Source organism: Vanessa tameamea, chromosome 10 (assembly GCF_037043105.1).
Source record: "Vanessa tameamea isolate UH-Manoa-2023 chromosome 10, ilVanTame1 primary haplotype, whole genome shotgun sequence".
Taxonomy (NCBI): Eukaryota; Metazoa; Arthropoda; class Insecta; order Lepidoptera; family Nymphalidae; genus Vanessa; species Vanessa tameamea.
The window spans coordinates 5905561-5931573 of record NC_087318.1 but is presented as its reverse complement, the minus strand read 5'-3'; the positions used below and the strand labels follow the sequence as shown (position 1 = coordinate 5931573).

At 31.2% G+C, this 26013-nt stretch overlaps 2 protein-coding genes across 9 annotated transcripts in view; one reads left to right on the top strand and one right to left on the bottom strand.

Annotated features, from left to right (window-relative positions):
- Positions 1 to 26013, bottom strand: part of LOC113392727 (CUGBP Elav-like family member 2) — a 387219-nt gene that overhangs the window by 121215 nt on the left and 239991 nt on the right. For 4 of the 8 annotated variants that reach the window (XM_064215966.1, XM_026629291.2, XM_026629275.2 and 1 more), the window contains exons 2-3: positions 14757 to 15199; positions 2637 to 2739 (exon numbers count right to left, since the gene is read on the bottom strand). In XM_064215966.1, the coding sequence (XP_064072036.1) occupies positions 2637 to 2739; positions 14757 to 14890 (237 nt within the window). In that variant the 5' untranslated portion in view covers positions 14891 to 15199. Of the gene's footprint in view, positions 1 to 2636; positions 2740 to 3414; positions 3516 to 14756; positions 15200 to 26013 lie in introns of those variants that run through there. The other 4 variants (XM_064215969.1, XM_064215970.1, XM_064215968.1 and 1 more) reach the window with 3 other exon arrangements.
- The window catches only part of LOC113391540 (sodium/hydrogen exchanger 9B2-like), a 416017-nt gene that overhangs the window by 181263 nt on the left and 208741 nt on the right, over positions 1 to 26013 (top strand). The gene's annotated exons all lie outside the window — the stretch shown is intronic.

The window sequence follows — 26013 nt, the reverse complement described above, 5'->3', positions numbered from 1 at the left end:
ATTCTTGAAATGTTGACAACTGACTTAAGGTGTTACGTATCGTTATAGAGTATGTCGCTTATCACATTCTTCCATTTCACGCTCGTGTCCTGCGTTGAGTTTCGAGTTTGTTTTTAAAGAATACCTCTACTGATTCGAGTTTAACTCACACTCTCGCGAAACTTGTTACAAATGCGCTGGGATTTACTCCATCTCGCGGCTTCAGTATCAGAGTACATTGGATTTGTTCTGTGTATGGCGGTCTTTAGACCTCGTAAGTTACACCAATCAGAGCAATATATTTTTAACCGACTTCAAACAATAACGAGGCTATATTTGACGCGTTACGTTTTTACGTTTGTTCACCGATTACTCAAAAACTAGTTTATCGATTTGGATAATTTATGTAATATTATATTAGGCCAAGAATCGTGATGGCCCAGAGATTAGAAGAATGATTCAATGTTAACCAATGATTAAGAGCTCAAACCCGGACAGACACCAATTAATTTTCACGACTGTCCTTAATTTATGTTTATAATTCATACCGTGGGCGATAGGTCATGAAAACATCCCGAGCTAATCTTCATGTCCCAGATTAAAATCTTTCACCTGTATCCACCAACTCACGGAGCAAGCATACAAAATTTCAAAACCTCAAAGGAGAACAGGACCAGAGATGGGTCATTAATTTAAGGATATTATAACACTGATGACTTTTTAGTAAATTGCACACCATGGGAATGAGGTGACGCCTCCAGGCTATTTCAAATAACGAAAATGTGTTTATTATAATTATTGTACATGAAATGTACTATATTTGTGAAAATGAAATAAAAAAAAATATATATCCCGCTGAGTTTCTTTCGCCGGTTCTTCTCAGGTCCGAGGTGCTAATTTCCGAACCGGTGGTAGATTTTTGACTATCAATAAGTAAGTGCAATCACTTCTACATTGAATAAAGATTTTTGACTTTTGACTTTGCAAAGGCTGCTACTTTACTTTACTATCTATTATTGCGCTATATGTATGTATGAGCAATAAAATATGTATATATATGCATGTGTAATGTTTTCAAGAAAATTGTGTAAAATAATGTTTATTATTATTAATGATTATCAATAGAGTAAGGTAATAGCCTGTTCGGTGTTTATATAGTGTATAACCCACTGATGGGTTCAGGACTCCACTCGTCCTGAGGAAATATATTTACTTGGTGGTAGGGCTTTGTGCAAGCAAGCCCGTCTGGGTAGGTCCCACCCACTCATCAAATATTCTACCGCCTAATAACAGTACTCTGTATTGTTGTGTTCCGGTTAGAAGGGTGAGTGAGCCAGTGTAATCACAGGTACAAGGGACATAACATCTTAGTTCCCAAGGTTGGTGGCGCATAGGTGATGTAAGCAATGGTTAATATTTCTTACAGCGCCTTCGTCTATGGGCGGTGGTGACCACTTACCATCAGGTGGCCCATATGCTGGTCCGCCAACCAATGCCATAAAAAAAACATAATATAAAAAGTCTTGTAATTTAATAATACTGTTTACATTTCGTTATTTCGGATAAATTACGGGTTGGTTCAAAATCAATCGTTTGTCTGGCGCAGATTGGTTTAAAACATACAAATCCTTTGATTACGATTGATCGACATCGAAAACGTCTTAAGACAGTTTCGTAAAACATACAAAACCTCTTTGTAAAAAACTTAATCGATTACAATTATCGACTTTAAATATGTTAACTAAAAATAAAACAAATTATACACCTAGTTTAATAATAATCAATACAATTTTAAACTGAAAACTAAACTGAATTTCTTATTTTGAATAGAAATATGTATAATTTTAATAATATATAGCAATAGTCATCCGATTATTTATTGACATTCGAACTAAGGTAACTTAAGATAGTTTCAAAATGTCAAATCGTTTTTAAAATCGTACCTGTTTACGTACTGCTTTTATAAATAAGGCAGGTACAATTCATACTAGGTTACATAAATTTTATAAATATTTTCTAATGATCAGTAACAAATATATTATCATTATCAATAAACGAAATCTTAAAAGTGTATTGATACACTACAGCATCGAAATTGCCATTCTTAAATAACATCTGGAAATTCATCTTTGAATCTCATATTATATTTTGGATTTGTTTCTTATATGGATATTTCTCAATAGCCAAAATGCGTTTTAGTTTATTTTATTCCACTAAAAACAAATAAAAACGACAATAGGAAATTTATTCATAAATATTTTAACGTAAACATCAACAGTTTCATAAACTACGATAAATAGGTTAAAACTAGTCGATGCCCCAGGCTGCGGCCCTATTAGCCTCTTTGCTTAACGAAGTGATGAGTTTGGGATAAGCGAAATTGTTTTATAATTTAAATCACGTTGATATTAGTGTAATAATAAATTACAGAATAATCCATAATAAATTAAGCTCTTAACAAATTGCTGGTTTTTCTCGATAGAAAATACATTCCGAAACGGCGGTAGCTTTACTTTTAAAATACAGTTGGATAAAAATTACGGTTCAAAATTGCTTGTATGATCCCACTCGAATAAAGAATATTTTGATTTTGTCTTTTAAACCTTTAAGTGAAATATCGTTCAAGTGATAATTATAAAATATAGAAAAACATTTACCTTTATGTAATCAGGGTCCGGCATTTCACTTGGCTTTTCGTCATTGTTATTATTGTTGATGCTCGTGCTGTTGTTGTTGTTGTTTATGTTCATATTCATCCCACTGAAACAAATGAAAACATTTTTTTAATTAAAATAAATACATAATCATTTTTATCACTATAAACAAAATATTATTCATTCATAAATTAGCTTTGTTGTCATTTTTATCTTAGTTCGAAAATGATATTCAATTTAATAATATAATTTGTCCAAAGTCTATTTTACAAAAAAAAAATATTTCTGTAATATTACGGCGCTGCATACGGAGGTACGTAATATATAAACTTAAATCTATTTATATAAAGGAACGGTTATATAATGAAATTATGTCACCTAACTTACAATCGAACCTAAATACTATCTAAATCTATGAACAGTATATAAAACAACTTGTATATAAAAATAAACGTGTGAATTATTTAACAGCGAGATTAGATAGAAAAATATTTTCTTAAAATATATTAAACTTATTCATATATATTTTTCAAATATTAATATGTACAGGTTTTAAGTGAATATAAGATAAGGATGTAATATGTACATTTACATAACGGATTCAAACAACACATGAAATACTTAAGGATTATTTTTTAGATACAATTTTTTTTTAATTTGAACTGTACATAATCAGTAAGAGTATTTTTAAAACTCACACAAAACACCGTGTTATTACGATAATAAATATAACAAATTTTAGTACGGTGACTGTGTAACGTAATACGATGTAATATTGTACCTTTTTGTTCTAGAAACGCCACAGTTCCAAACTCCATAGTCGGCGTACTTGTTTGCTTGGTTCTTATCACTGATAAGGGCGTACATCGCTCGATTACACCGAGTTATCACTTATCAAACTCGATCTACTAGCAGAGCGCAGGTTATAACACGAATACCAGTCTTTGCAATGCTGGCGGGTAATTTACATCATAGATTTTTCACAACTACCCACATTAAAAACATTTATAAAGTTCTTTTATTTATTTATTATTTCATCAAATAGTTTGTATATTATTATGTACTAATATTTATCATTTGTCAATTAATACAGTTAAAGATAGATAGATAACATTTAAATAGACTTCTTAGACAGCGTGGGTTAAATCTTGTAAGTAAATTTTAAATCGATTATTCGTAACCAATAAGGCTGAAATTTTGAACACACTTTAAGTGCTGTTATACAATGTAAGATCGTAAATCCAATTTGTTGGAGTAAATAGATTAAAATCGCTTGTTTTTTTGTAAAATTATAAAATTAAACTTATAATCAATAATTATATAAATAACGAACCTCTAAATTACTTTATTGTTCGAGAGAATTAAGAAAAGCAGCCGAACTAATTTTGAGTTTAAAAGCTTATGATTAGACGGTACATTTATTTTATCTCGCAGCGATGTCGGAATTCGGAGATATAAAAATATATTCACATTCTTTCACAAGACCAAGATCAATAAAAAAAACAAGGATAGCCATACTAAATAGAACCACTATTTTGTACTTGTGTAGTTTCGATTGACCCTTGCGCTAGACGCCATGCAGGCGGAGCTGAAATATAATATATATATATATATATATATATATACATACATAGATATAGTGGTATTCAGACGACTGTCTTATTGGTCTTGTGGTATATAAGGCCACAGATCCCGTGGTTCTGGGTTCAGATCAAACCGATAAAAAGTTATTGAATGTTTCTGCCAAAAAAAAACACGTTAAGTCGTTGATCCTGAACTCTTGCGTCGGTTGCGTCTTGTGTCGGATTTGCAGTTTAGTGCGTTTGTGCATATACCTGTGCACTATAATATGCCCTGCGTGAGATTGGTCGGCGTGATCGAAATCGGTCAGGATGACATCTTTATCTTCACAGCATATCCGTAATCATATGAAATTTTGGGATGCTTGCTTATAACACCGTAAAATGTACTGTACATTCTACGGTATTATAATTTATTGCAAGGAAGCACATGGCTATGTATATCCTCTTATTATAACTTAAAAAAAGCGAAAAACTAAGTCGCTTCGAACGTTACCTTATTTGTCGAACTATGTTAGGCGGTTTAAAAAAATATGAGAGAACAGCTGAACACAAATACAAACATAGCCTACTTAAATTATAGTATAGCCTCCTAGTTGGGTAAAATCGTTTGTGTTTGTTTGTTTAATTAAAAAGCATGCAGAGCCTTCAGTACTTATACATTGATATTATTCATACAAATAAATTTATTTCACTGATATTTTTTACTAATTATCAAAAATATTTATTTAAGCAAAAAAGTTAACGCATAATATACAAATATATTGCGAGCTAATCGTTTGCTAGTCGCGTTAGAGTATATTATTTGATATCGCTGCGTAAGCATCGTTGACCTAAATCGGCTGCTTGGTATTTTATAAAGGTAGTAAATATTGAAAATTTATTGAAAAATCTCTGCTACTGAAACTGCATGTCATTAGCATTGGTGTTATATTTACTATCAGTAGAACTTTTGAAGGGTTATCCGATGACCATAACTATATTTAACATTTGTTGCATATAAAACATTTTTAATAATAACGAATAGAATATTCATGTCTATAACTAGTGTGAACACATGATGTGGCAAGACCACAGGACTGAATAGTATCTCGCCCTACCCCTCAACGTAGCATCATCGACTTTTCCACAAATAAAAATATTTTTAATACTATGATAGAATTGGTTCGATTTTTGAAAAACCTTTGTTATTAATTTTGAATTTTCATATTGTATATTGTAATATATTCATTATTGTAGGACATTGAAATTTTTCATTTAGTAGAACATTATTGTCTTTCACTCTAGTTATGAATATGTAATTATTGTAAGATATTATGATGGAACTATAACACATCCGCGAACCTGGCCAAAAATATTATAGCAATTATCGATTTATACAAAAGGACAAAATGTATATATACAATTATACGAGTTCATATTCTATTTTTTACATGTTTAATAATCGACGAACTGTATTTAATAATTAAGACGAAGTTAAGTTCGAAACCACTTCGATATTTATCGAATGCACTTTGTTTAGTTGACAGTCTTTTTTAAGATATAGGCGATCGGGCTGTAATAAATATTAAATATTCCTTACATCGCCAATACGCCACCAACCTTGGGAAATATGATCTTATGTCCCTTGTGTTTGTATTTACATTGGCTCACTCAGCCTTCAAACCGGAACAAAACAGTACTGAGTACTGTTGTTTGACGGTAGAATATCTGATGAGTGGGTGGCACCTACACAGATGGGCTTGCACAAAGTAAAGTAATTGATCTCCTGAGTCATTTTTACTTTTAGTAGAATAGAGTTTTTTTTTATATTAGTGTGTGGACATTATAATTCGCAATACAGTAATATTGCTAGTCTCATAACATATAAAAATCCATTTCTACGCTTCAAATATTTTTCGGTTAGCGGTTCTCAGTGAAGTGATTTATTTTATGTTTAAGTTGAATTTTCGTATAGTTTCAATAGATAATGAGTTATCAATTCTCATCAATTGTAACCAAATAATTGACAGCGTTAGGATAATCTCTAGCGATAGTCGAGAAATTAATTTATTTTTAAATCTTAGTTATATTTTTCAAATAACATTTCGTAACAATTGATGGAGTGCATGGTGTGATTTTGATAACAGTATGTTTTGTGTTAAGAATTCACGTCATAAGTGGCGGTGAGGGAAAACATTGTGAATTAAACTTCATGTGTCGATAGAAAAAACACAACAGTATTCATCCCGCATTGTAGCAGCGTGGGGGAACAAGCTTTGAACCTTCTGAAAATTGGAGGAGACCTTCGCCGACCAGTGGGACATTTCCATCTTCCTTTACATTTTAATATATCCTATTATTATCGTACATACATATTTTCTTATGAAAACTAATAATAATCAATGACGTCCGAGCGTTACGATGTTGCCAGTTGAAAAAAATGTCACGTACATTTTGACAGCTGTCTTTTCGACGCTGTTAAGCTTTTTTTCAAATCATAGTCTTGGCCAATTAAGTTAACCATTTTATTATTAATTTTCAGGCTACCTTACGATTGTTATTGATTAACAGTCTTTAATATAAAAAAATACCATATCGCAGATAATATGTTGAACAATATAAACGGTGCTTGAATGTTATCTCTTATCTATCGATCGATACAACGGTTTTAATAATAAAGCTTAAAATAACATCGTATATCTTTGTTGACGCTATTTTCACTCTAGTTATTCAACAATAAGGGTCAAATTCGCTTGTATTTATAAAAATGTGCAGATGTTTTGTATGGTTTATAAGTTGTAAATTTATATTTAGCTGTGTTTAGTTATGATTAAGTAGTAGATGGATAACATATATAACTATGGTTTTTCATTTAACCTTATAGCCCATAAACTTATGCCAACCACAGAGCATACTTTTTGGTGCAGAACTGTTATTTTGTTTGTAAATTATATCAGTCTTTTTATAATCTGGCTATAAAAAAGACTATATTTTTCTTACATTTATTTAGCAGAGTATTTATTTAATAAATATATTGAACAATACATTCATTAACGTTTATCATATTAAACATGATACGTTAATGGATGTAGTGTTTCTATGGGATTCCTACCACTGATTTGTTAATACTACGCTTAAGGTCAACGAAATGTATATATAGTCACAATATAAATATTGTGTTTATTATTAAAGTGCAAATGAACACTATAAGAAATAAAATATTTATAGATAAATATTTTTATAGGCATTTTAAAATTGTAACTTTACCCTAAAAATAAATTTACATTTATAAATGCTATTGTCAAAGCGATTCTAATAACACAGCATTTGGTTATATCCGCACAAATGTATTGAAACTTATCACTGAATTAAAAAATAAATACTTTTCTATTATATTGAACGAAACACTGAAAGATGATTTCATTATAGGCGCATACCGCCAACCAGTTTCCATTTTTAAAATTTTATTAACAACGAATGAGAGTATGAAATATAGCAATTAAAGTGCTAACTAAAGCGCATTCGAAAAATATACTAACGAATGAAATAATCCGGTACAATTTTATTTTTCATATGCATACAAATCGAGTTTTATTAAAAACATCATCATTGCATTAAGTGCGTTCTTTATTTTATTTTCATAAATTTTAAAGCGACAAAAAAATCATTTGAAAAATAACGTCGATTTTTTTATTTTTTATATTGCCTTCCTGCCTTTATCTGAAACAGCACATTTGACACTGAAATTAACTACACATATTATTATTTTACGTCAGTAACTAACAAAGTTCATCACATATAGTTGTGCATCTGTATATATATATAAATATCAGGTAAGCGGTAAATCTAAATCGCTGCAGAGCCATTCAAAATGTAGAAAGTATATAACGCTCTTTATACTTATATATACACTAGATTATATACTATATATACTAGATATATAAGTGAGACCAAATTCACAGTAATCGATCAGACAGTATCGAAAGTTATTAATCTCCAAAAATAGACCGACATAATTTTTTATATATATGATAATATGTAATGTGTCACACACTGTCACATAAGTTATCTGAGTAAATATAATCCCCCAGTAATAAGTACCCCAGCTTGATATGATACCTATACGGATAATCATTAGGGCGAATAGTTACTGACTATGCTATGCTATGCGTTTGTTTTTAAATCCTTTTTTTTATGGTATCGTTGGGCGGACGAGAAAATGGGGCATCCGATTACTTACATCACAACACAGCAATACCAAGTATTGCTGCTTGGCGGCAGAATATCTGATGACCGGGCGGTACCTACTCAGACGGGCTTACACAAAGAGCTACCCCGCCAAGGTATACTTATTTTTGGAATATTTTATTCATATAGGTTTTAAACCTCCAATTTTTAATTTTTTTGATTGTCTTTTCGGTACGTCCGTTCGTTCGTATCACACGAACACCACTTGGCAGATTTTGATCAAATTTGGTAAGGTGATAATTGATTATCTAGTTTAATAATTCAAAATACAAAATACTCATACTGCAGAAAAATATCACAATAACAAGGGAAAATACAAAAAATGATTCTGGCAAATTATCACGCCGTCGAATTATAAACATTTCAAATTAGTAACTTACAAAAATTTTTTTACTTGCTAACAATATTGTTCTATTTTAGGATATTTTATTATTCAATGTAATACGAAAAAATAAGCAGGTAAAGCGCTGGGCCACATATTGTAAAGTGTAGGTATATATAAACAAAAATAGATAGCACGATATATGTATATATCTGTTTTGTTGGAATAATAGTTCAATGCTCTGATAGTATTTGACAGATGGTGCCGTAGTTAAGTCATTTAAAAAATCCGTATTTATGAACGAGTATGGCTCATATTCGCAATATATTTTGGTTTAGTGCCAAAAAAGTAAATGACAGAATCTGGAAATGATAAGTGGGGCTGTGGTTGAGGTTTTTATTGAGCCATTCGTAGGGAAGTAGTCATCGTGACGCGTGTGAAACACTCATTTCGAAACCGCATGCCTCATCTAGTTACTAGCAATAATAATAATAATTTCACATTAAAGTATTATGTCTTGTTGATTTAACATCTATCCTCTTGCTTTAATGCAATGTGTGGGAGTGATTCCGTGAAAAGGGACGGAAGTGTGTAACAGAAAGCCGGGAAGCGCGGCCTATTTAATTTGACCAAGGAGCGTGCGAGATGCTAGAGTTGACCGTCGGATATTCCTGATAGGACATTTTCCGAGAAGATAATATTAATGTTGGTCATTATCAAGATGAGATGACATACGTTACTCATCATACACAACTACGGCATTGGGCTTTTTTTTCGAAACAAATAAGTTTATATAAGTTAAATAACTGTTTATTTAAACGGCATCTGACGCTAATTTTAACATATTATAAAAACCAAATACTCAAGCTTCACATAAAAAATAATTATATATTATGAGTGTTTCATCGCATTTAGAAATTAAAACACAATATTGCACTCGGATCATTAACAATATTTACATAATAATGTGTAACTTAGAGGCGTAATGGGTGTCGCTACTCATTTTATCAAAGAAAAGATAAAATATTTCTTGTTAAATTCTCCATTTAAATCTATATTTTTGTAATAAATACAGTCATTAACTTATCAATCTTTGTAACAACAGGGTCTAATTTTTCTTATTATTAACATGCAACCAAAAAAAAGTACGTTAACAAACTATTGAATATAATAAAACTACATATATTTGTTTCCATGGAGGGTGTATTCGAGGGGTCCACCTTCTTATATCAGTTCTAGTCGAATGATCTATTTAAGCTATACATTTCTTTATTGGTAGTACCTATTACTCAGATATTCTCCCGTCAAACGACGTTTTCTAGAAATGTCGTTTTCCGATAAGATAAAATATTTGATATTGGGATCCCATTCTTCTCGTACCTTTTATAATAATGTATGAGCCAATAATTAATTAATTTAACTTGGTGGCATCAGGGATATATGTAAGTTGGTTTTGAAATTTCTATATTGAAATAAAAAATAATACTTTGTTTGGTTATAATGATTTATAAGGTACCAATGTGAACCTACATAGCCCTTGTTTACGGCTAAATTGTTCAATATTATTAAAGGCTCATATTATTTTTCAATTAAGTATCATCAATTAATATAAATTACGATTCAATATAATTTTTAACAAATATATTTTAACTAAATTTGTTCTTGGTGAATCTTCCTATACACGGTGTAAGTACACAGAGATAAACAGCGTTACACATAAAATTAAACAAATATAGCGAGTGAGATTTGTGACAGCCGAGCGTTATTAGTTGTGGCACATGCGGGGAGAAATTAATATTACGACAGAAGGAACGATGACACGCTCGGTAAAAACTTCTTGGGCACAGTATGACATACATAACAATTTAGAATAACTATAGTTTTTTGTTTTTGAAGTAATTTGAAAAAATGTTTGGAAATAGGTTAACTTTGGAATTAGGTACTAGAAACGAGTATACGAATTAAAAACAGAGGATTAACTATATTATAATATTTAGCAAAGAATCAAGTCACTTTTCTCGTTCATGATCCACAAAATCTTTACAAAAATACCATTTAATTAAACGAATTTAGGTGATGTTTCCGATAGAAATATCAGAAGCGTTTAGGACAAAAGTCGTTTTAGCGATATAGCAAATAAAATAAAATTTCACGGTAAAGTCGGACGTGCGTGGAATTTCTACGATTATTGCTACGACAGGGTCAGACAATCGCAAGTTAAACAAAAGTATTACACGGACAGGATTGTATTTTATAACATATATTACATTGAAAATAATTTATTGTGAGAACAGAATCACAAATATTTATCCATTTAATTTAGTTTTAATACTTTATCTATCTAAATAAAGAAAAATGACGTGACGTTGCTGATACAATAAACCGTATTGATCGGATTACATTAGCGGCAGTTATGGGCCATTAGTTTCGTTACACACGGTGGGGAATTAATATTGTTCCCGGATATTAATTGTATACTGCTAATTTTGTATGTCCATAATGTAAGAAGATAAACGAAACTTCTATATTATTCAAGAAATACAAAAATCGAAATGTCAACCGACTGAATGTTGTAACGCATTGACGCCTGTATCGTTTAATTGACTTACTTTTTGAATTTTAAAACGACAAAATTGTTCCGTACTGTTTTTTTTATTTTTTTTGTTATATATATATATAAATATTTACACATACGTTTGTCTTTTACGCTTTCTTAAACAATTCATTCGATTTTAATGAATCTTTGTTGAGTTGTTCTTTCTAGATGTGGACCTTGAAGGCTCATAAAAAACATTATTTTTTATATGTATGTGTAATGTAATATAATCTAATTATAAAATTAACAAAAAATGTAAGGTTAGCTTGTTTTTATCCTCCTTGTCGCACTTGAAACTTCTATAGAATAAATAAATTGCCCATTATTTCAGGATTATTAATATTTTTTCCTGCTTATGAATATGATTGTTTTATTTTGTTAGGCTGCCAAACGATCGAAGGTGCCAGCTTATGATTAGTGGTAACCGTCGTTTGATGGTCTTGTTATCGGCAACCAACAGACCTAAGATTTTTATCACTTGCACCGGCGTAAGTCCGTCTCACTCACCCTTCAAACGTAAACACAGCAACACAGTATTGGTATTTAACAATTGATGCAGACCACCTCGACGGGCCTCTAAAGCTTCATCACCGGATGAACTTCTAACACAAGTCCAAATCGAATGGAGTATACATGTGTGTTTTGTTATTAGTTATGTACCTAAGGTATAAGGTAATGATAAGGATCCTAAAACCTCGATGACGTTTCGAGTGACATCATTAAAATGAAACCATTTTATCCATTGGCCTATATTTTGTTTATACTGCATATCTTATCTTATTTACATTATTGATAAAGATTCTCTAAAATATCGTTCTTACTTCTTATGCTGAACGTGTTTTTAGATATAATTTGCTAAATAAGATAAAAATTGTGAATGTTTTATTTTCTTTATGATTTCACTTCTATTTATATTATAATTTAATAATTATTTTTCATTAAATTATAAACTTATTTCCAATGAGTCATACTCGTTTCTACTTAAGTTTACTACGTTGCTAATAATAATCATGCTCTAATTTTAGTTAAATATAAAAAATGAAGATTTATTAAAGATTTGTAAAACCCCTCTAGAAAACAAAATAAATGATGCATACCCTTATAGATAACAAAATTAAAGAGATGATAAATATTCGTGGAGTCAGTATTCGTTAGTACACATGTGGTATAATTATGTACATTATTTATATGTTTATTTATATACCATCAATACATGCAATTTGATTTTTCGAAAAGAGTAACTAATCATCTTCTTACCGGTTCTAAGCGGTCTTACCGGTTCTTACTTAGCGGTTTCTTAGCGGTTCTTACCGGTGGTAAGTTGTTATTGAATGACGTTGAAATATGCTTGTTACTTACATAATTATATATATTCATTCATTAAAGTATATTTTATTTTTGATTTTAACAAGAATATTACATATTGTATTGCATTTGCAATAATATAACAGCTTTTATAAAAGATGGAAAAATAATATTACATCATTTTCGATACTTAATAATGAGTTATTGTGATACAACAATTACAACATTATGAAGCTAATATTATATCAAACAATTGCTTTATCAACAAATTGATTATATCAATATTCGTAGCTAAGTCAAGATGCATTGGAGTGACTAATCTTTGTTGAACGAGATACACGTTACCCACAAACGTGACAAACACATAACAATAATATTTTTTCAAATAATAATCGATATCTGTCTGACCTAGGGCTGCTATACTCCATGGAGTCTAGTCGACTGGTAAAGGTTTAACTATAGAGTACAAGTCTATGCATAAAAAAACGAAAGTGCATCTTTTTATATCCTCGCACTCAAAGCCCAATGGTAAATTAATCCGACACTTATAGGAGATCAAGTGATGCTTATAGACAGTGAGACAATAACTCATTATCAAACCATTTGCCAGTATCGGTGTAACTACAGGCACATGGAATACAAAATCTTAGTTCCCAATGTTGGAAGCTCATTGGTGATGTGAGTAATGATTAATATTTCCTACAGAACCAATGTCTATAAGCAGTGGTTATCGCTGACCATCAGGTCCATCAAAAATAAATCACATATCCCAAAAGTCATGAATATATAGTTGTATACCCAACATTTTTTAAGAATTGATTACATTCAGCAGTTATACTGAAACGTAGAAGTACAAAATTACTATTACTGCCATACACGTGTAGTACACTATAATGTATTTTTGCAGCTCGACTGCGCAAAACAAAACGTTAACTAGACGTAAGTCGTTGCGTGTAGTCGGTCCATTAAACGTTAAGCAAAGAATTTAATCGAATTTACTTAATGTTTTTAGCAATAAAAACCTTGTACTAGTAGTAAAACGATAAATGTTGTATTAATGTTATCGAAGCTTTAAGTTTTTTTCATAATGTTTGAGAACGTCGCTAATATTTAAAAATAATATTTTTAAATTCAATTAATCAAACGACGTTCGTATTCTCAGGTTTACAATGAGCTAATTAAGGCTAAACTTTTGCCCGTTTTGTTTTATATAAGTCTTTGTAAATGAGTTCTCCAGTTAAGTTTAATTAAATATATGAGTTAAGTACAGTCTTAAAGAGATCATGTAAGCAAAGTTTCAAAGTTTTAAAAGTTATAACAGCACTTACGCTAAAAGTTTAAAGAGGAGTTAACAAAATCAGAAAGTATATTAGAGATTTGATTAAAAGTAAACTCATCTAACAAGTCAATTTTATCTGATGATTAGTTTTTTATTCAATTGTGATGAAATAAAATTCCTTTCATTCGTGTACTCGTGGAAGCTCGCCGGCGTCTACTGAAGCGATAGGGTTCCGTATGTAATGTAATATAATGAAGAAATAAACTTATTCGTGCTGTTTAACTTTGTATGGAAACAAACACGTCTCATCATAACTTACAAAACTCAATGCAATGTAAACATAAGTCTTTTTAGTAATACAATTCCAATAATTGTTACCTATTTCTTTCTTTTTTTTAAATAAACCAGATAGCATATAACAATAAGTCAATTAAATTTTCAATGTATCGTTTTTATAAAAGACATTCGAAGCAAAAAAACCACTATGTAAGTTTGTTTTTTCTTAATCAACTAGGTGCGCCTACAATTGAAATCGCATGTTTAGAATAACTTTTTATTTTTTCATTATACATTTGAAAAGTTGAATATGATATGTATTTTTTTGTTCATAATGTACATTTATATAGACATCATAAAGCGCGGAATTAAAAATTAAGATATCTGAATAGGTAATCGTTATATAGTATCATAAATAATGACACGATGCGCACGCACAGACGACATTACGCAGTTCCAAGCGGCTGTAACTTTATCAGTGACTGTACAAATTTCGATTGCGAGTTTCAGGAAGGAATATCATAAGGGCACTTACTTTGTCTTAGAGTACGGCGACGATGGCGACGTAGTCTTGTGGTTCCTGTTCGGATGCGAGTGTCTATTCGCGTTCGAGTCGAGGCCGCCGCCCGGCGATATCTTGCCGGCGAGTGCGTTCAACGAGTGCAGCATGGCGGGCGGCGGCCGCTGGGTTCCAAGCGGCCTGGTCACGGTGAAGCCTCGCCTACGTTTGCGAGTCCGCCGTTATCAACCGCCGGCTTATCTCCTGATAAGCGCGGGGGTACACCCTCCCCCCGCGTCATCGCCACCTGACACTCACACGCGTTCTAATGTTTGATCAAATAACGATTCGGGTCAGTGTCCTGTCCGGCTGTGACATCTCACCGTCATATTTTTGATATCCTCAACCACAAACACAATTACACATAAACCACAAATGTCTTAATGCACTTTCTTTATTGGTAGTTCTTCAACGCGACACTGTTAGATATAATTATTGTAAGTACAGTTGCGATATTTCATTTTATATATTTGAGTAAATAATTAATTAAAGTTTTATAAGGGTAATTTAAAAATCAATTAATATAATATAAAAAATCACATTGTAATTAACATAAAATAAGTCAATTGAAATATTATTAATATACGCCTGACAAAATTAAGCAGCAATAAGATACAGTTTGACGTAAACGAAATACCAAAAAAACTCATCACTTTTATATTCATTTTTAACTGACTTCTAATAATATTTATTAATACGGAGTTTTTTTGAGGTGATAACTTCTTATGGGAACCCTCCCAGACCGCTTCGTAACGTAACGCGTTACGGCGCTAGTCTGTCTGGCTTCCCTTTCTCTTACGCATACGGCAGCGGTAGGCAGGCAATAATAATACTAATAATGTACGTACACAAAATTCTAACGTACTATTCAAGAATTGTAACTAAGAATAAAATATATTTTATAATCAAGTCATTTCCGCCATTATGCGTGTAATTTCTCATCTACACAAGCTGTTGGCCTTGTCTTTTCTGCTATGGTTACCGTTAACATAGTCGATAGTTGACCGTCGGAGTTTATGTGGCCATAGTTCACAATACCTTGCCTATTTATCAAAATATTAGTTAATACTCATATTTAGAAGTCGAGAACATGGGTCTGTATAGAGATCACCCTCTATTAGCGGCGCAGTCGGGTTAATATCTATAATCTATAATTATTTATTCATAATTTATTAATATTATTGCTCCTTGCAGATTATTATCAAATATAATGTATTTAATAGTAGATAGGAATTATTGAATGTCAATGAAATAATATTGTTTCTTTTTAATATTGAGTTAGCACGCAAGCGCTAATTTCAGCTTAAATTCGATTAAAGCTTTTCAACAGATAATAGTTTTCGCGGGGCTTGCCAAGTTCTGAGTGGTTGTTGCTCTGCCAAACATCTATATGCTTTTTATGTTAATGACTTTATAATGATACAAGTTTTTATTTCAAATTAAAAAAATAAAATCATATGAGAATGATTCTATTTCTCTCAGCGCGCGGACTGGGCTATTAATAGATGTTATTTATTTCCATGTAAATCTAACATTTAATTAGTTAATAAAATATATCGAAATAGCTCGCAGAGATAGCAAGATGAAGTGTTGTTAGCGAAGCGTACGTTGGCCTGATAACCGCTGGGTGTGAAAATGTTACGAAAAGAGACCTCAAAGAAAAATGCCAATTAGGTGAATCCTATGACGAGCAGTGTACCTACATATCTTTAAAGGCTGACTGGTTGGAGGCATGAAATTAATTTGCAATCACGCTGCGTAAATATATTTATTCGCTTCCAATATATAAATGATCTGCAAATACAAATAAATACCAATGTACCGAAAAATATTTGTTGAAGTCATATCAGTATTTTAGCTTTCTAAGGTCTTCAAGATCAAACGATGGGGATATCGCGAGCGAGGTTCTAAGTAGAAAATAAAAGGGTGCAAAATATGTATATTCTTACATAATATTCCATAGAAGTTTTGTAACCTGAAACAGAATCGTACAAAAGATATTGCCGAGAAACATTACGGCTGAGCAATTGTATCTACATTTATTCTTATTATTAAATATTCTAAAAAGAACAGTGATAAAGTAAGAAACGAATTGAAACCTACTGTTTTAAATAAATTCACAAAAAGCACCGTTACTTTGATAACGTTAATACTTTAACGAATAACACCCCATTAAAAATTTTAAATGAACGTATCAAAATGATTCTTATTAATGGTGTTTCAGCACGAGCCGGGCAAATGTAAAATATCTGACGTGTTGGACGAAATCCAGACGAATGGCCAACCTACCGAACTTTCGCAATTTTACAGAGACGTGAAAATTCAGTGGAAGGGGGATATATGACATTGTAGCTCAGATTCCCAAGAGATGTATGATGAATAGATTTATTCTTAAATAGCTTTCTTTAATATTTTTCAGCCAAATTTTTATAAACTCATAAAAGCCAACCATCATAAAAACCAACATGTTGCAGTACTGGACTAAATGTAAAGCTACCAATGGTTCGGAAAGCAGGTTCTATCAAGTAATTAATTACTTTTTTCCGTCAATTTATTTACAGAGTATATGATAATCAAACACAATTAAATTTGTATAGGATGTATATAAATCTGGACATACTAACTCCACGCTTTTTTATCACTAGTGTTATGCATTAGTTTTTGACATGAGATTTAAATTTATTAATAGGTCAACTATTAACAAATATTGGGTTACAATTTGAAGTATCAGTGTCAAATTTCTAGGACGATTTATTACACATCAAATATTCTGCAACGATACTTGACAAACTAACAACGTACTAGGTTCCGAGTTTCGTACATAGCTTTGTTGATCTCCAACATTATATCTTTTATCCAAAGCACCTGAACCGAATCACTTTAAAACGTAAGGCATTGGCCAATATTTTGCCAATATACGTATAACAGTTCTTAAATATTCGTATTTATTTTTATTAATGGTTTTGTAGTTGTTTCGCCAATGTCACGTAGGACTGAGAAGACACGAGGAGTCTTTAATTTTAACTGACTCTATACAAAATCTGCCAAAACGAAACCTTTGGTTAAATTTAACCGTGTAATGAAAGATTGACTCTTTAATCTATAAAAAGAACGGTAAATCATATCAATCAATCAAACATATCAAACATATTCCAAGCAAACAAATAAAAATACTCGAAATAGCTAGTTTTCGCGTTTACGATTTTTTTTTCTTTAATTGTCTTTATTAATATATACATTTTCCAATAAGTATAATATAAACATTTGAAGATGCACAATAAGGCGATCGAGGTTTATTGTTAAGTAGCGACCTCTTCCAGACAACTATACAGGCTGGAAACAAAGTCGTTATAAATTGATATAAGGTATATAATAGAAACGCAAAAATTTGATTGTCCCCATTATAATATATTATATTGTATATTAATAATAATAATCAACGCGAACACGTCTGCTTTGATTATGCTTTTATACTATAAATAGTTTTTGTTTCTGTATTGCGGTAAACACTTACGTGTAAATATAATTTTTGTTTTTTGATGTTAATGTAACACATATATTATATTTAAGTATTACAGAAATATATAAAATGTGTGGTTTAAGAGTAAGTCACAGTAAGAAAATAATCTGTATAATTTTTTTGGAATAACTTTATAATCGCCTTTACAGTAAAAGATCTTTGATGGAATATTGTCCTGTAAGCAGGCTTGAGGAACTTACTATAACTTCCAAGATAAAAAAAAAATGCCATTTCCAATATACTCTGTGATATAAACGCTTATTACGTGAACATAAATTGCAATTTTTTTTATATCGGGCACGCGATTTCATCGTCACGAAAGCACACCCTTCTAAACGTTCTGAATGCTTAGCGAGGGAGGGTAGACTTTTTTCCGTAAATTTCCCCGTTTGATTGCCATATTCGTCGGAGCTTTTAATAAAGGTTATTGTCAGTATTAGCGAACGTTTCGCGACGGTATTTCGTTGTAAATTGAAAAAAACATTCTGTGACATTATGAGTATTACCTAAACAAATTTTATGTATATAATTTTGTGTATCATTATTCTAAATAAATAATGCGTCATTAATATTTAATCTGGTATGTATTATATGCGAAACGGTTTATAATGAAATACTTATTGTTATTAAACGAATTATATAAATTATTTTAATATAAATTAATTTTATTTTTGCTATAGCCTTAGAATAATATTTAGAGATTATTAAATTAATATATTCAAATTTAAATTTTCAATTATTTCATTGTTATTGTAGTGTTTTTAAGTTTTAATATGATTTGGCACACGGTAAGGCACTTATAACATATAGTCCTCTTGGTCCACGTTAATTCCCAGATTTTTAGAAAATAGTACGGTCAGCAATTTTTGTGAATGCAATTAGCATTAAACATTTGTTTAATGCCATTCGAATATATTCTGATAAGTCTCTGAGAAACCAATTGAAATTAGAGTGTCGTACTTTTAGTATCAGATATCATCGATAAACTATCATAAATTACGTCATTTATAAAAAAAATATTATACACAGGAAATAAAAATATATATTATTGGATTGTTCAAAATAAAAATAAAATTGCTGACCGTACATTTTCTTCAGACTGTCAATATCTACCCAGATTATTTTTTTAAAAATCTTACTTAAATATTTGTTTTCTTTAGTAATTAGTCATAAGATTTAATAAATGAAGTGAATTAATATCAATGTAAAAGTTTTCAAAATAGTTTAACAATATCTTAAGACTGTTTTACTGTTTAAGACCGTTAGGCAATAACAATTAATAATATTCAGAGTAATCCCTATTAATATATTTATTAATTTGAGGCATTAATATACACTGTGTTGGAGACTGATTATTTATCAACAAAGGAAGATAGATAAAAACATTCAACATTCCCGCATTCAAAAACAATCGAGCTACTCAGCGTCAAAATTCAAAGGATCTCACCACTTCGTTTACAAAATATAAAAGGAAGAAAAAAGCCTTGGTTCGCCGGAGGCTCTAACTTGTCAACAGTAATTATTTGTTTATTAAAGTCTTCCGGTGCAGCTGCAGTGGGTCAGTTGAGCGCAAACTTGTCGAGGGGCGAAGTTAGCGGCACCAAGTGGAGTGGAGCGGTAAAGTACTGTCTACGTTTCGCGGCTTGAACTTATCCCACTAGATGCGTTTGATAGCTTCGTTAAAAATAATTAATAAAAAAGGACTCTTCGATATACGAAATCTATGAATAGTGCAATTTTAGTTTGCACACATTTGAAAAATTGCATTTGTGTAACCTGCAAGAGTAACTGGTGTATTCGTCTTTAAACTGCGGGAACGAGAATGTGATTCTTCAAATTTAAAAATTGTAAATACTACTCGCTATTTTTTCAGTTGTGTAATCTTTATGTTTAAGAATATATGGTATAAGTCATTTAAAATAAAAATCATAAGCAACAACCTCACGAAATGTTTTACAAAAGAAAAACTAGTACCGCAACAGCGCGACTTCTTAATACGCGTATAATTAAAAAAAGACAGTTTCGCTGTAGCGTTTGTATGTTATTCAAGCCATTTTAGTTTCGTTGAAAAGTTTTTCATAAAATCTGTTAAGAAATATTAAATTTACATTTAATAGACTTCATATTTTAAATAGAAATATTTTTTAATTAAAATCTATTCTAGTATAAACAATATCCAGGACGCAAACTCGGTCCGTTTGGCCGCGAACAGGCTTTGTAAGCCGACCGTCCCCGCAATAGAGAATTTCATTAATTTTCATTCGAGCAACTTTTGCCTTGTGATGCGATGAGTTATTCTATTTTGAATTTCGACATTTCAAAGTCGAATTGAGAATTGTCGTTGATAGACGATTTCCATAATAAAATTATGATTTATTTCTTTAAATCAATGTTATATAACTGTTACGAAATTTTATATTGTACATGAAACATTAATTTATTATTAAATATGCCAGGGCTAGACCCTGGACTAGAACAAGTACATAGGGTTTTCCTGATGTTCAATTTCCGATTCATATGTAAGTAATTTAAGTATCTGTTGTTTGGGACCATTTTAGTCTTAATGTATTATTTTTTTTTTAAACCGGTTTAATATCGAGGCAAAGAGTGTATTTGTTACGTGACGATTCTAAAGTGTTTTTATGAGACTATTTGAATAAAGAATATTTTGTTTAATTTTGTTAAAAATTGTGTCGAAAAAAGTACCAATATTTGTATAGACCGGAGTGAGGGCCTGTTATGAAATTTTCTCTAAAATTATTTTGCAGATTGAGATACTTAAATGTATTTTAATAGAAAAATGAGGAGTTGACACTTCGCCTACGCCATTTTATATATTACATATACATTATATATATATTTGTATGTTTATAAAATATATATTAAAGTACTATTTAGTTATCCCAATCCAATTACATTGTTGTGGTTGTTTGTGGTTGGTTTTTGGTAATAGTTTAGACCTTCAGTTAACAAAGGGTACTTTTTGATTCGGAAAATGGAACTGGTTACCCACCAGGATAGTCAAAGAACGGTATCTCCATATTCAACGACCGCGTTAACGAAGGCGAGGGAATGGCAGCACGAAATAACTAAATTAGAAGCCTTGTGGTAGCCTTACACACAACCCGGGAGTAAAAACACTTTTTCACTGTGTACATGCCAAGGATTATTTTCCTTACTGTTTAAGAATAGTTTAAAAATCGTATGGTCGTACAGTTGGAAATTGATGCTTTCGATTACGACTTTTATATTATATTATTACATTTAATAACGTTAAGTTTAACCGTAGACCTGGTGTGGGTGGATGAACAGTATTTAATTTATTTGGTTATTCTTGACATAATTTAATTCGTTTTTATTTAATGTTGTATATATATTTCAAGAGCCGAGATGGCCCAGTGGTTAGAACGCGTGCATCTTAACCGATGATTTCGGGTTCAAACTCAGGCAGGCACCACTGAATTTACATGTGCTTAATTTGTTTATAATTCATCTCGTGCTCGGCGGTGAAGGAAAACATCGTGAGGAAACCTGCATGTGTCTAATTTCAACGAAATTCTGCCACATGTGTATTCCACCAACCCGCATTGGAGCAGCGTGGTGGAATATGCTCCATACCTTCTCCTCAACGGGAGAGGAGGCCTTAGCCCAGCAGTGGGAAATTTACAGGCTGATTATGTTTATGTTTATGTATATATTTCTGCCAAAAAATCAGAGCTAATTCTAAGGGGAAGAACCAGTAAGACACACTTTTACAAATGGGAACTTACTAAGTTCAAAATCACTGTAATGAAAACGAATACGTCCCTACCTAATGCGAGTTCATACTTACTGTCCGTAACAAAATTGAGAAAAAGAGAAATATTCCAGGAAAAAAATAACATTAAAATCCTTTAAATTTTCTTTAAAATTTTGAGTCAATCTATTAAAAGAAACCGTTTCCTTTATTAGAATATTCTGAAAATTATGGCTTATTATTGAAATAAGGAGCTTAAATTTATATAATCATTAAGATAAAACTGTGTAGCTACCATCGAATCATAGATATTCTACCGCCAAACAGATATACTTAGTTTTGTCGTGTTCCCTGAGAGACCCAGTGTAACTATAGTCAGAAGGGACGTAAAATGTTTCTTCCCAAAGTTGGTGGCGAACTGGCGATGTACCGAATTGTTAATATTTATTACAGCACCAATGTCTAGGCGGTGGTGCCAACTTACCAGCAGGTTGCCAATTTACCCGTTAGCCTACCTATCTATATCTTTAGGAAAACCTCAATGAGTAATAAAAATAAAAACAACACCATTCAAAGATGATCCATTATATTGAGTGCCTTCATATTATAAATAATAAAATATATTTATTTGACAAACGATTGAAGAAACGAGTTTTTAATTATGAGACTGAAATAATAAAAAAATAAATTTCTACAAGGTGGTCGAACGACCTTGTGGGAGTCGCGGGAATCCCTGGATACAGAAAGTGCAAAAACGGCTATCGTAAAGATATGTGGGACATTTATCTAGCAATGGACATATTCCGGTTCAGATAATTAAATATCGCAAACCTCACGTAACCATTCGACCTAAAACTCGACGTTTTACTCCTTTTAGTTGGCTTCAAAAGAAGAAGGAGGTATTTTTTTCACTACTAACTTATACAAATTGCAAATGTGTAATTAAAACTTATTTTCTTATTTAGAATACATACAAACGTATAAAGTGCGAGTACATTAACATTACATCTCGTGCTGTAGGTACGCCAGCGGCGGTAAAACATTGCGGCTTGGAAATTGTGTTTCAACGGCAAATGCGCCAAAGGTCGACGGCGCTCGAGCGCTCGGTGCTCCTAATTTGCTGAATAATTGTACCCGCAACTGAGACGCGGGGGAAATCTTGTTGCCGTATCGGTATTGGAACAAATCGACAAATCACGTTTCTTTTACACACACAGACACACATTTACCATGTAATACATTTGAGGCTTATTTTAAAAGTAATAAAAAGACAAGGTACAAGCCTTGTTAAAGTGATTACAAATAGGTCATTAAAAATATGTATATAATTGGTATTCGTTAATTTTGATATAAATCATATAAATTTAATTATTTATAAACCGGATTAAATCTCGAATTATGTTCATTATTTTGATAATCTCATTGATGACAGAACGTATAATTTTCCAAGTTAATCTTTAATAATTACGATTGAAATGATTGATAAGTTTATTTTAATTGTCAGCAATGTTTAAGGTTTTACATAATCAAACAAACCACACGCCTACATATGTATTAAATATAAATATACATTTAAAGCGGTCATTATTAGTCTTTACACGCAAAAATCGAAATCTTATTATATATTTATTTTTTAGGTCTCTTGGTTGGATATACATTTGATTTCCGCTTCGGGGCATATTTTTAACGCATTGACAATCAGACAGGCAATTAGGGGCAATTTATGAGTTTGCTTCGAACTTCAAACGACTTTACGGGAATTATTACTTGGTTCGTTCTGTTTCTTATCCTGTTGATTTCCGATATTATTACATCTGGGTTCTTTGATTTGTTAGTAACGTGACATGGGGGTGAAAAGCCCATTATTTAATTTTAATTAGTTTTATTATTACGCGACGAAATGGAAAATATTTACTCCGGTCCTATGAACAAGATAACGTGTTAATCATTGCACTCATGATGAGCATTAGAGAGGGAAAGTATTATAGTATATATGTATAAGTATATATAGTATATATAATAACGTAAGTATTACCAATGGGAATGGTGGGTGGCTCATTAGTTGTCTTTTAATTATAAATAACTAGCGACCCGCCCCGGCTTCGCACGGGTGCAATGCTGATACTAAATATACTACAGAATGTCTTACAACGTTCACAGTTTTTCAGTCATTAGACAATACCTACCGCTATGTTCCTGCGTTTTAAATCTGTAATATCTTCGAAAATATTAATTTTCAATAACATGCTGTAAAGGGCCATATTGATCTATATTAAATGCACAATATATTACCTAATTGGATAAGGATTAATGCTGTATTGCTTAAAATCGCTTCGAAAATAAGCCATTATTTCTCGTAAAAAGTAAAGGGTAAAAAATTGTTATTGTGGGTTATCCCTAAGCGATAGACATATACAATCCCGGATTTTTTTGAAGAACTTTTTAATGTGTACAATACTGTAGTACATTATTTTGATCTATCTCGTAGGGTTCAGCCAGCGTTTGCAATGTAAGCGCAAAAATTGTGTTTATTTACGTCATCACTTTAGAAATTTCTAAAATTATCAGCGTTTCTCTACTATATTGTGCATGTATTATACATATAAACATTCCCCTTGAATCCATCTATCTATTAAAAAGAACCGCAACAACACAACAACCGCAACCGCACAACAGATATGTTGTGTAATTTTAAAGATCTAAGTAAACATATGGACAGACATCTGTGAGTGACTTTGTTTTGTACTAAGTAATTATGATTATGAAATTGATTGCTTGAATTTTTGATGAGATGTTATTGACTTCGATTGAGGTGTACAGTTTCTGTTTGATATTAAATATAATTTGGCTTAGGTTTATCTCTCTGATCGTCCGATTAACATCCCATCGGAATTAGAAAACGAGAAAATAAAGAGGGTGGTACACAGGCGCATAAATACTTACGCGCCTACTTGGTTATAATATAACCTACAAAATACAGTAAATAAACTTTTATTGTTCTCTTTTAACGTTAATAATAAGCTTTTAATCTTTATAACCATATACTAAAACATAAATTTAAAAAAAAAAACTTTGAAAAGGGAACGTTAAATAATTTAATCAAATAAAAACAAAACTGATATTTACATTTTGTACATCGCAATACAGAAAGATAAACTACTTTTTTATGAATAGTACAAACAAAGCAGACTTGTATGCAATGAATAAACACGTCCGTTTGTGGTTTACGATATTGTATCAATATTTTCACTCCCCAAAAAATTGTTTCAAGCGTATATATGCACATAAAAATTTTTTATAACCTGATTTACCATCGCATGGACGAAGAATCGTAAAAAGAGAAAAATAATCTAATATCTAAGTACAAACTTTGTATATAAAGAAAAAAAAACCAAAGAATAAGGAATTAGAGTAATGTGTTACTAATTAAAAATCTCAACATAGTATCAATCTGTACAAAGTGGCTTCCCGCAATCTGTACGCTTTGATCTTTTAAACTACGCAACGGATTTTCATGCGGTTTTCATCAATAAATAGAGTAGTTCTAGGGGAAGGTTTACATGTATAATATATGCATGTTATAGTAAAAAATAGCTAAGAACTTCAACGTTTCTTTTTATGTTTTTTCCGTAATCTAAAATTTGTGAAGCCGGAAGGGGAAATTAGTTAAATACATTTAATTATACGTCTTAAATCTATTAAATACATAATTCGCTTAAAATTTTATAATTTAAATTTTTTGTTGTCCCAGTGATTATGGAACGATAACTGCACATAAAAAAATCGGTTATGGTCTCATTTCAAAGAGCTCCAGCTGGATTCTTGATTGCAATTTAATAAATTGTTAAAATTTTACAAAAAAATAATTATAGAGAGCGGAAAAAAGCTTTAGAATAAACGCAAAGCTTATTTAAAAGATTTTTTGATGATTTGCGGGAGACCCACTAGTTCTACTAAATGGTTGTAAAATATAAATG